The 12,339-nt window shown below is 41.2% G+C and overlaps 1 protein-coding gene and 1 long non-coding RNA gene across 8 annotated transcripts in view; one reads left to right on the top strand and one right to left on the bottom strand.

The window, feature by feature from the left end:
- The window catches only part of LOC143653209 (uncharacterized), a 58,138-nt gene extending 47,342 nt beyond the window's left edge, over nt 1-10,796 (bottom strand). For 3 of the 4 annotated variants that reach the window (XM_077124417.1, XM_077124416.1, XM_077124418.1), the window contains exons 1-2: nt 10,528-10,796; nt 6,774-6,908 (exon numbers count right to left, since the gene is read on the bottom strand). In XM_077124417.1, coding sequence (XP_076980532.1) covers nt 6,774-6,891 — 118 coding nt within the window. In that variant the 5' untranslated portion in view covers nt 6,892-6,908; nt 10,528-10,796. The remainder of the gene's footprint in view (nt 1-6,773; nt 6,909-10,527) is intronic. The other variant, XR_013161161.1, reaches the window with a different exon arrangement.
- Nucleotides 10,797-10,823: 27 nt separating this feature from the next.
- LOC143654263 (uncharacterized) overlaps nt 10,824-12,339 on the top strand; it is a 62,228-nt gene continuing 60,712 nt past the window's right edge. For all 4 annotated transcript variants that reach the window (XR_013161724.1, XR_013161726.1, XR_013161723.1 and 1 more), the window contains exon 1: nt 10,824-10,908. This is a non-coding gene — a long non-coding RNA (uncharacterized LOC143654263). The remainder of the gene's footprint in view (nt 10,909-12,339) is intronic.

The raw sequence follows: 12,339 nt of genomic DNA, 5'->3' as shown, positions 1-12,339 counted from the left end.
CAGACCAAAAAATAACACATACAATAAGATTACACTTATATTAAGTTCTATAAAATGCAAACAAATCTATAGTGGCAGAAGCAGGTCAGTGGTCTAAAGATATGGGTGGAAGGAGAGATTAATTTCCAATGGACATGAGAAAATTTTTAGGGTGATGGAAGGATTTATTATCTTAATGTGGTGAAGGTTTCATAGCTGTAGCCACATGTCAAAGACTATCATATTATACACTTTAAATTTGTCCACTTTATTATATTTTAGTTATGCCTCAATGAAGCAGATTTCACGATTATATGGCCCAAACAGCACTTCTAGCTAGAGATGTCTGCCTCTGTTTTTCAACACTGAATTCTCACATCATGATTACTATAAGAGCCAGAGGGACACTCTGAAATAATGAGGTTCTATCATGGACTGAGGTACCTATAAAAGGCAGATGGGGAGAGGGGTGATATCATTCGTAGTCTTATTTCTATTGCTGATTTCAGGAAAATTGGGCATCTGAAGATGGACTGTTTTGCTGTGGCAGACTGCCTTGCTCATACATCCATCCATGAGTTGTAATTAGTTTTCTAGGACCAGCCCATGCAAGGCCAGAGAGATCTCTCAGGTTCAGGACTCAACTCCATAGGATTCTAGAAGACTTTAAAACTGGGCCCCCTACTATCATCAACAATTGCACTTCAGTTTGTTAGTGGTGGCAATAAGAGTAACTTTGGAAATCTCTTGGGTGAAAGAATAAAGAAAATCCCCTGAGTAACTTTCTGGTGATGACCAGAGCACCAAGGTGACTTTCTCATCTCTAGAATGGAAGGAGAATGTTCTAATTGCATATCTTAAAATTTTTCCAGGGTCCATGTAGAGGAATTTCTACCTGGTATGCCTGCCTTACAAGGCATGTTTTCCAGCTCTGTATTAGCTAGGGTTCTCTAGAGAAACAGAATCAACAGGGAACACTTGCAAATATAAAATTTATAAAAGTGTCTCATGTGACTGCGGGAATGCACAGTCCAAAACCCACAGGGCAGGCTGTGAAGCCGACGATTCCGATGGAGGGTCTGGACGATCTCCACAGGAGAGGCTCGCCAGCCAAAGCAGGAAGAGAGCCTGTCTCTTCTGAATCCTCCTTAAAAGGCTTCCAGTGATTAGATTAAGTATCACTCATTGTAGAAGATGCTCCCCTTGGCTGATTACAGGTGGAATCAGCTATGGATACAGCTGATGTCATCATGATTTAATTCTATGAAATGTCTTCATTGCAACACACAGGCCAGCACTTGCCCAACCAGACAAATAGGTACCACCACTTGGCCAAGTTGACACATGAACCTGACCATGATAAGCTCAGTACTCTAGGAAGTCATATCTGATTGCTGGACACAAACCTAGGAACTGTCAATGCAGGGGAAAGTCTGTGTCCTGACAGAAACACCCAGAGCTGCAGTAATGCAGACTGGCCTCCAACGTTCCTGGAATGTACTTTGACCCTGCCATGCAGAACTGCCAGCTGCAGAGGCTTTGACCCTTTCTCCACTGACAGAATTGGTGCCTGTTTGGGGAACAAATGAAGATAAAGTCTCCTCTCTGTCACCAGTGACCAGATTAGCAGATACCACAGAGAAAGGTCCCCAGATGACACCATTCCTGTTATCCTCAAGACCTCTTGCTGATAGTCCTTAGTCTCCAGAAAGGACATTTCATTGCATCTTATGGAGGAAAAGTCACTGGCCTTCATAGTAATTTGTTTTCCAGTTATTCATTAATTCATTCATTCAGTTTGTGTTTGATGAGTACCTACCATGCACAGGCCACTCGTGCATCAATGGTAGGAAAAACAACTAAAACCTACATTTACAGCAACTGGGACAAAACTCTTTTCCCCATCTCATTAGTATTATAAACAATCTTTTTTTGAACAACAATTAAGTACTTGCTGTATTATATACATTATGTCTTTTTCTCACAATGTAAGTTAAATACTTAAGTATTTTATAGTTGACAAAACAAAGGCCAAGTATGTCACCGAAGGCTACCAGCTTAAGAATTTGAACAAGCTTGAATCTGAATAGAGATTGAGAAATATCTCAAACTCCTGTACTTTCAAGTCTATCTGATAGAGACCACAGGGACTATTCTGAGTGGTTTTAATTGGTGATATTTCCTTACATTATAGCACTTTGGCAAACATGTTCACAATTTTTATTTCTGGCACATGTACAGGGTGGTAGAACAGAAATGTGGACAACTGACTGCAAAGGGCCTTGATGGATTCTTGCAGTCCAGTTTTGGGTTCTCCACTTTTAGGTTCAGAAGTCAATTTTTTTCCATTTTTAGTAATGAATTCGCTAAATCCATATGAATCTGATATGTTATTGTTTTAAAAGTGAAGTAGATCCAACACACAGAGTGTTTAATGCTGGAGTCAATGTCTTACCCCTTCCAAAAGTATTTGTTAGGTGTTTACTAGATCCCAAGGAAAATTCAAGATGCTAGAGATAAGGTAGGAAATAAGTAAACAAGATACCTGCTCTCATGGTGATTATATTTTTAGTTCTGATGATTCAGATCGCTAGTTTTGAAGAAAATAGACATGTAAGTCATAGAAAGTTCAGCTTTGACTATGTAGAGTTTGAGGGCTCTATACACTAGTCAAGCAGACAATTTGCAGAAGCAATAGTAAGCTGGAACTGGGTCATGGCAGCTCTGGAGAGCCATCTGTTAAATTTTCAAAAATTTTGGGAGCCACTTTATATCAAGTTGGAAGCCAGAATTCAGTTGTTATCTGAAGATCAATTGTTTTGCTGCAGTCAGTTTACTTACACAATGGAAATAAGCAATCATCAAATCAGGGCCCTTCCTTCTTCCTCCAGACCCCAGAAGTCGGTTGTTAAACATTTTTCAGTACATCACTGAGTAGAGACCTGAGTTTCTAGACTAGGAGAATGGTTTTAGCTTTCAAAGTGGACGGTACAATTTAGGGATTATTGGTATACAGGTGGTAAAATCTTGAGAGCAGCTACAGGAGTCTTGTGGAGAGTGATAAAAGCAGAAGGTTGAAAGAAAGATTTTAAAAACACCAGTGGTTAGTGGAAGAGCAAAGAAAAGAAATAGCCTTCAAAAAGATGTGAATTAATTAGGCTTGAGGTATTAGGAAAAAGTTACACAAGGGACAGGGTAAAAAGAAATTTCCAGAACTTTCCTATTATAAACTTTTTAAACTATTGCTTGAGGTTTAAATAGGGTCCACGATTTTGGCAGCTGGGGTGAGGTGGGTCACTGATAAATTTGGACAAAGCATTTTCACAAAATGATGGGGAATTCGTTCAGATGCAGAAGGGTGAAGAGTAGATGGGAATTGACAAGGAGATAGATAACAAGCATGCAGGATTTGAAACCTCATGTCTGATGTCTAAGAGGCCCTCTCTTTCACTCCAAACATCCTTCTTTGGATTCCTATTTCTTTTCTTAATGCAGGAAATTCCTTTCTGCTGGCACATTTCTTCTTCTCAGTGAGTGTGCTGGTTTGAATTTGTTATGTACCCCAGTAAAGAGCATGTTCTTTAATCCATTCTTGTGGGGGGCATACCTATTATGGGCGGGACTTTTTGCTTAGATTGTTCCCATGGAGATGTGACCCAACCCATTCAAAGTGGGTCTTAATTCCCTTGCTGGAGTACTTACTGAGAAGATAAAAGACAGAGACATTTTGGAAAGAGCTCAGAGACAGATACGCCCTGGGAGAAATATGCAAGGACTCATAGAAGCTCAGAGACATTTTGGAGAAAAGAACAAAAGGATTTGCCACATGCCTTTGCATGAGACAGAGGAACCCCAGATGCCAGCACCCTTTCCAGATACCTCCTCTGGATGCTGTAACATGGATATTTCTTTGGTCTAAGAACTATAAATTTATAATCTAATAAATCCCCGTTGAAAAAGTCAACCCATTTCTGGAATATTGCATTTTGACAGCTTTAGAAAACCTAAACTAGTGAGGATGAAAAAGACAACAGTTTTAGCTCTGCTAAACAATCATACTCTCTTGAGATTGGTAACACTCAAATCATTGAACCTGGGAGTAAAACTGCTTATTGTTTAGGGTAGATTTTTCTACAGATGGCTAATTTCATTTTCTGTATGTTGAATTCTTCCTAGCTTTTGGCTCAGAGGGTAATCTAAATTTCATGCTTAGGAAACACCTAGTTTTTACCCCATGAACATATGCTCCAGGAGGAAATATTTTTTTTCTGCTCAATTTCAACTCATAAAAGATGCAGCAGGCTTGTGGGAGAGAAGGAACAGTAACCAACCATTGCTATATCAGAGAAGTTGCCTCATCCATATGTACAATGGCGAGGTCATACTTTGCCCCATGATTTCTCACATTCAAGGTCTCAGCCAACTGGGCTGAGGATGGACAACTTCTCAATAGATGGTCATTTCAAAAGCTGGCCAGAGATTGTGACTTGTTGGCTCTAAAAGACAAGCTAGCATAATTAGATTCCCTGTCTTTGAAATTTCCCTTGATCTCTTAGCATAAATTCTTCTAGTTTCAGGAACATCGGCTGAAAGGACAGGTAAAATTAGGGATGGGAGAGAGGAATATGGGGAGGCAGGCAGAGGAATTCACAGTTGAGGCACATAGTTCCTAAGAGAAGACAGTACTTTGAGAACTGGAACTGGGAATTTGAAAGTCAGAAACCAAGAATAATGTCTAAAGTCCAAAGATAATGGAATTTGAAAGTCAGAAACCAAGAATAATGTCTAAAATTCAAAGATAATTTATTCAGGGTCTGAGTTCAATACAACAAAATAATCTTAATTAACACAGATATGGATTTTATCCAAGACACATAATCTTTTCATTGTAAACTTGATGACCTCATCAAGAATTTACTAACTACTTTATATCAGACACTTAGAGAGTAAATGCCCTATCTTAACTGCCCTCAAATAGTTCTCAGAGTGGGGAACAGATAAGATAAATTCTTTCCTATGAGTTCATTGGAAAATGAATGAGAGGGAAATTTGAAATAGCAACTAAATTCACCATTTGGGAAGACACAATTTCTGCAATAATTGAGGGGCGGTATGATTCTCTATCTGCCAACCAAGGACAGTTCATACTGGTAACACATTATTCTCAGCTTGAAAGTTTAAAATCATTAGTTCGCCACCTGGTCTTTTTGCCCATTTGACAGAATGGTTGGTTTCTCTCTGCCAAAAGGCTACAAACAGTCTGGTGATTACCTTTTGGTTTTGCCAAGAGGAATGCCTTATGTTGGCTTGACTAATTAATTCATTTTTTTTTTATTGAAAGCACTAAATTCAAGTCACAAGAATAAAGTACAGACTTAGAGGCAATCATATTAGCATCCAATAAATGGGAGATGAGTGGGAAGAAAGAATCGTCTTATATGTCTTCAAACAATCATCTTATATGTCTTCAAATAATATCTATTATTATTTGCATTTTAAGATGGAAGTGAACTAAGGCTGAGTGAGGTTAAGTCACTTGCCCAAGGTCACCAGTCAGAAATGACAGGACCCAGATCTGATTTTGTTGTCTTTATTCCTGTACTATGCAGAAGGCATCATACAGAAGGCTTCTGACCCAAACTAATCATTGGAAATAGCAATGTAATCAATAAGCACATCTACACAGTCAATGATCACCCACATAGTAGCTATGAACTTTGGGAAGGACAGTTGGAAAGAGCAATCAAGATAAGGCTGGATTTAATTAAAGAAAAGATAATACATGGAGGCATGTTCAGTGCTCCCTTGTGTATAGCATGAAAGTCCCAAATGATATCTTCTATATGCAGACATGACAAGGTGTGTGTGTAAGCCTACATTCAGACCTATTAAAAGCAGGAAAATAAAACCCATAGCACTTAGAGCAAACTGATGCTGGGAATGGTGAGATGGCCCTACTTAATTAGTAATAATTCAACAAGGTAATAGCAATGTTTTCTTCGGCAAACAGAGATGTTGGAAATATTTAATTGGCAAGAATGTCTCACATGTTGTGGCTCATATCCCCTTCCACCAGGCAAGGACTCTGCTAAAAAAAAAGTTTCTGGGAGGATGAAAATATGCAGTGAAATGATAAAGCAGTTCTCCAGGCCTTGGGAGGGAAGCACGGCAGCCTTTTAAAGTATTCACTTAGTGTTGACTGGAGGGAGGGAAGGGCAAAAATACAGGCCTTCCATTCACACACCAGATGTTCCCACTAAACAATCACTTTCAAGAAAGCTCAGCTTGTGTGGATGATAATTGTTTTTGAGTTTGGGAGCTGGGCAGCCACAGAGGAAAATTCCTGGAGGAGGGCAGGTGGCCATGTAAGCCCTTTGCTGAGATGGGCTATGGAACTCTGGCCTTGCCCCCAGGCCCCTGTGCTCCCATATCCCATATCTCAGAAATCTTCTGCTCTGGTGCACTGCAGAGGAGCTGACTTTCGTTTGAGTTATTATACTGGGGAGAAGGGAGCTGTCCAATGTAACTTTTATCTGTAAGGACACTTTGAATCACAGGAATCTCTTGGTTCATGATCCCACAGACATGAGATGGCATCCTAGGTCATGAAACCTATGTGCAGAGCCTGAGACGGGGATACGGGGCCCGTGATTTACTAAGGGTGTGCCCTATGAGAAAGAGGGAAGAAGGATAAAATGGGGGAAAGAGTTGAGCAAAACTGTCATCTCAGATTAAGCTTAGTCATGGCCTGAGCCCCCAGGAGTTCCATAGTATAAATTACACAACAGACTTACCCCATCTTGAGGCAAGAGAGCTGGCATTTTCTACTCTTGTGTCAGACAGCATTGGCTGTGCCCCCACCAGGTGTGGGCGGGGGTTGGGGATGTTACTTCCAAGTAAGGTGGCTCCCATCAGCCATGGGGATGCCACTGTAGAAGGAGAACAGCTGTGAGGCATTAGCAGCTAACACTCAAAGGCTGGGCTTGGGTGCGCCGACACAGTAGAAGAGCAAACACAGGTGAAGGGAGAACCAGGAAATTACCTTCATACTCAGTTCATTGTTGTCACAGCTCTGAGCCAGTATATTAAACTCACTGCAGAATGGGGTGTCTCATTTGATTCATACAATGACCTGATGAGATAGGCAGGGCAGACATGCTTTCTCTTCAATATTGGCTCCTATTTATAGAAGAGGAAATGGGTCCAGATAGACTGAATTACTTGCCTAAGTTCACCCAAATAATATGAGAAGATTTGGAACTAGAAGCTAGGACTTCTGTTCTAACTCCTATGCTCCTTTCCTGACAGTCTCTGCCTCTCATAGAGTAGTAAAAGACCCCCCCCCCCCCCAAATTATGATAGCAAGCATACACGTGACTCCCTAGGAAGCAAAGAAGGGCAGGTAGAGTTGAGCTGGGACAGGTACTTCTGTACTGGGTCTGTTCCATGGTGTCAGGAATTAGATGAATGAAGGGAGGAGGGCTTTCAAGGCTCAGGTAGTTTGGTGACCAGAATGATCCTGGGTACATCTGGGACTTTGCACATAGACCTTTCTACCTGGAGAAGGGCTAGAATTATATAAGCAATGCTAAGCTGTGGGTACGTGTTGGAGACTTCTCAATCACTGCAGGTTGCCTTCCTCCACTTCTCCTATTTGTCCGTCCATGTACCCACCCCATACCATTCTCTAACGTCTAAATTAGGTTATTGTGTCTGGCTGTGTTGTTCCCAGTAGTGAAGAGTGCATGGAATTGCTCTAACTCCATTGTATTAAAAGAATAAAACCCTTTGCACTCAATATACAACTACTCTATGAAGTAACAGAAGGCTTTTATAGATATAAGATGGTTTAGGAGGGCCTAAGGCATCCGAACTGCCCCACTCCTGTCTCAAACCACAACTGCCCCTACCCACGATGTTCCCAAGAGTCCCAAGGGGAAAGACAAAGAGGAAAACCTGTCACCTTCTCATTCCCAATCCTAGGCCACAAACCCCATTTGCAGAATGTTTTGGTAAACCAGAATGATGCATGTGACCCACCCTAGAGGTTTGTGAGATCACTTCACCAGAAACCCCTTTCCTGTAAACTCCAACTAGAATCCAGGGATATAATGGCTCAATTTATTTCATGAAAGTATAAGAATTGCAAGAGTTTCTTTTCTGAGAGATGGCCATATAATAGCTCAGTGACCTTAACAGCTAGCACTGGAGCTCAATTCATGTCCTAGAATCTGAGCAACCAGATCTCTCTCTATTTCTGCCTTCAGAGAAATAGGGGCAGAGTGTAAGTGTGGCCTATCTTGTTAATTACAGATCACTAGCTGTGTGTGATTAAAGGCTTGTACACCCTAAGGCACCTCATAGTTATAGAAACGCAGTCTAGGAGAACAAACCCAGAGCAGGCAATCCAGACCCACTGTAGAGAGTCAAAGGACTGGAGCACCAGCCTGATGAGCTTTAATGGAGAAGGAAGAATTAAAGAAAAGATGTGGACCACAGGCCTGGTGCCAGATGCTGATAGCTAAGGGGCAGAGGGGCCTCTGTGTGATGTGGGCACCCACATAGACATTCTGGCTACCCAAACTTTTATCCTTTTTTTCAGAATGGGCCTATGTGGTGGGTTGAAATGGTGGCCTTCCAAAATGTGTGTCTGCCCAGAACCTATAAAGTGATCTCATTTGGAAGAAGGGTCTTTGCAGATATAATGAAGGCTCTTTAGACAAGATTATCCTAGACTGACCAGGTGGACCCCAAGTCCAATAACACATGTCCTTATAAGAGAGAAGGGGGGACCACCACAGGGAGGGGAAGGCAATGTGAAGACCAAAGCAGAAATTTGAGGGATGTGTTTCCAAGCCATGCATGAATGCTGAGATTGCCAGCAACCACCAGAAGCTGGAAGAGAGGAAGGGAATGAATTCTCCCTCAGAGCATCCAGAAAGAACCAACCCTGCCAACACATTGATTCCAACTTCTAGCATCCAGAATTGTGAGAGAATAAATTCCTGTTGTTTTAAGCCACCTAGTGTGTGGCCATTTGTTATGACAGTTCTGGGAAACTAATACAGTCTGTTAGACAGTTGTTGTTCCTTGGATACCCTCTTAGTAAAAATGGTATGGATGGATGAACCTTCCAGCTGCCCTAGCCCCAGGACCTCAGTTATCAGGGAACAAGGCCACTAACCCACCTTCTAATGTGTGCTGAGACTTAAGAGGTTTCCCGCTGGGGCCTGCAACCCCTCAAGCCCGCACAGAAGCTTCTGCCCTGGGCCCAGCAGGCAGCATCCACTGCTCAGAAACATCCATTAAACCTGGCTCAAGCCCATCTTAGAATCCCCTGGGAAATGTGCTTGAATGACAGATTGGTTCTCCCTTTTGGCAAAGGTCTTTTATCAAGCAATACAGAACATATTTTCAATCATTCCCATATCACAATGAAGAGACAAACCCTGTTAGTGTGTGTTCGCTGAGAAAGGGAAAAACTGTAAAATGCCACGGCTTGGTACACCCAGGGACTAGCTGGGGCTTTGAGTCTCATGAATCTTGGCTGTAGCCGATGGAGTGTAATTCAATCTTTTTAACTTCATGATATATATTCGTGTCAGTGGCTTTAAGATAAGGAAAATACTTCAGTGAAAAATGAAACTTCTGATGAATAACTCGGAGTACGGTGAATAATATACAAATAGTTTTTCCCCTGTGTCAGAGAAATTCCAAATCCTGCTTAGTTTCAATCCTTATTATTGCCTTTGTTTTATACAGAAAACAATTTGGGAGAAGGAAAGAAAAAGAAACTGGCACTTGGAATGGGGTGGAGGGATAGAATGGGGGGACACCAGGAAGAAAGGAACGGAGGGAAAAAAACCTCAGTACATCATAATTGAAAGGTCCTAAAAGACGCCTGGAAATTGGCACATGGTTGATAATAACCACAATGATAAAGTTAATGATAGGTTCCCGAGAGAGGACCTTGCCTGCTCTCTGATTTGTTATAAAGAAAAGGAGACATTCAGCTGGAGGGACGGCTGCATTTAACAATGTGGTATTCATACTTCAGAGCCCACCAGCCAGCCATAGGCCTGGCCCCTTGTCTCCTGCACCAATCCAGCCTGCATTGTGCCTCTACAAAATTATTGGCATTGTGGCTCTTCTCTGAGACTCGACAAAAGCCCAGGTGTAAAAATTGGTGGTGGTGGTATTCTAGTTTTCTGAATTTGGTTCATGGTGTCCCACAGAAGGGAGGAGCAGTACCATTGGATTGTTGGATGGACTGGAGTAGGCCCTTTGGGGTCATGGGGGAGAAAGAGCAAGGCTTGGGGTCTGAGGCTTCTTACTTTTCTGTCCTAGCAAGGACTCACTTATACTCTGCCATACAGGAGTCCTAGAAGAGTGGGTGGGAGCAGACAGACTGTTCATTTGAGCTGAACCTATTATATATTGCATATTAATTATTTTTCTTCATAAGCACAGGAGAGACAACTGAGGCTTAGAGAGGTTAGAGATATACCCAGACCACAGAGCTAATCAACTTAGAGGCTGAATTGGTACCTTGATGTATGGGCCATCACAGGTTAAGTTCTTGCTGTGATATCATGCTCATGCCCACAGAGGTAGATGAAATGCCCTAGAAGAGTCTCAGTTGGGGAGTCTGTTAATCTTGAGAGCTCAGTGTGGGAGAGACTTCAATTGAAGGAAGGAAGGTGGCACAGTATGTTGGTAAATACTCATAAAAAGCCTATACCAAATATAGGAAATTGTGTAGAGAGCTGGCCATCCCTTCCCCAGAAGCTTGTGAGACTGGTTTGGTCCTGCTTCCCCTCCCCCCAGCTGACAGTCCAAGTGTGACCTCACCCAGGGCTATGACTGCAAGGGCTGTGGCCTCCAACGTTCCCATTCCGATGTAGTCATGAACTTGTACCAGAGTCTCAGGTAGGAGCTAAAGCTCGGGGACAAAAATTGGTCTGAAGTTTCTTTTTTGTTTAAACTGCTTTCCCAGCACCAAAATCTTTCCCAAACTTGGTTCTTTACCTTGAAGTTCATACAGAATCTCTAGCCATGTTTGATAGCCACTTATAAACCTTAATTGTTGTTTTGTTCCAACATTTGTTAACAATGGCAAATTACTTATGGATGGGATGTTGCCAGCAAAATTACTGAACAAAAAAGTTTCTCTACTTTTGTGAAAGGAAGAAGATAAAAGAGTAGCGGAGTGTAAAATAGGAGCCATTTCCTTTGCCAAGAATCTTGAGTAATGATTTCCTGTATCTTTAATACTCATTGTGAAAGACCTAAGTAATTACAGTTTCTTTTTCCATTTATAAAGACCAATAAACCATCCTCCAACAGATATTATGTTACCACAAATCTATTTTGAAATTATTGTCCATCTTTGACCTATGAATGTTCCTATTTTAACTGTGCATAATAATCAGTACTGCAGAACAATCTCATTACATTTTTAAAAAGTTTATTAAAAAGGACTCTAAGGAAATGCCCGGAAATCCACTAGACCTAGAGAACCATTATGGACATTTGATGTGGTTTTTCTTTCTTCTTTTTTTATAATTATGAAATGAATATAAGCTAATTATAGAAACCTGGAATGACATAGAAAACACAAATTTCATCATGTGTAGATTAGATCACCATCTTTCTGAACCTAAGTCCTGATTTTTCATTTATTTCATAATCTTCTTTCTAGTCCATTTCCCACTCCCATCCATCTTTTAATTCTGTCCCTCCCTCAACTTACAGCATGCCATCACTTTGCCAGAGAGAGAAGGAGAAAGAACATTCTAGATGGGAAAAAAAAGTATATGAAAATTCCAGTGTTTCTTTAATGTCTAATGTAAAATGTAATTTTTTTAGAATTCTTCTTGAACTTTAACCATTACCCTTCCCCCTGGGGAAAAAAAGAAACCCTCCCCTCTCTCCAGTATCTTTTTCCATATTATCATAGACCTTTGTTTCCCAAAACAGTATCAAGGAACATTCTTGTAAGTAATTATTCAATCTTCTAAGTTCCATGAGATCATGAATGGGGTCTCTTATTCACGTCTGAAATTGCAACTCCTAACAGTGCCAGGCCCTTAGTTTCTTGATTTATGCTCAACAAGGATTGAGAGAATAAGTGATTTAAAAAATCACTTGACGAGCCCTTGTAATGGACCTTCCCTCTCTGCAGCATGCATTCACTTGTAATAACTGCTCACATGTTGCTTTTGGTGGGAGGAGGGATAACTCTTTCCCTAGTATGTGTAGTCTAAGAGGAATAGTAAATTTGAATGCCCCTACTCACACTTCAGAAGTCAAAGCAATACTTAGAGGCTGCATCCCCCAGATCATTTTCCTCACTTCAGC

The sequence above is a fragment of the Tamandua tetradactyla genome, chromosome 13, assembly GCF_023851605.1.
Source record: "Tamandua tetradactyla isolate mTamTet1 chromosome 13, mTamTet1.pri, whole genome shotgun sequence".
Classification (NCBI taxonomy): Eukaryota; Metazoa; Chordata; class Mammalia; order Pilosa; family Myrmecophagidae; genus Tamandua; species Tamandua tetradactyla.
This window is presented reverse-complemented; position numbering and strand designations above follow the sequence as displayed.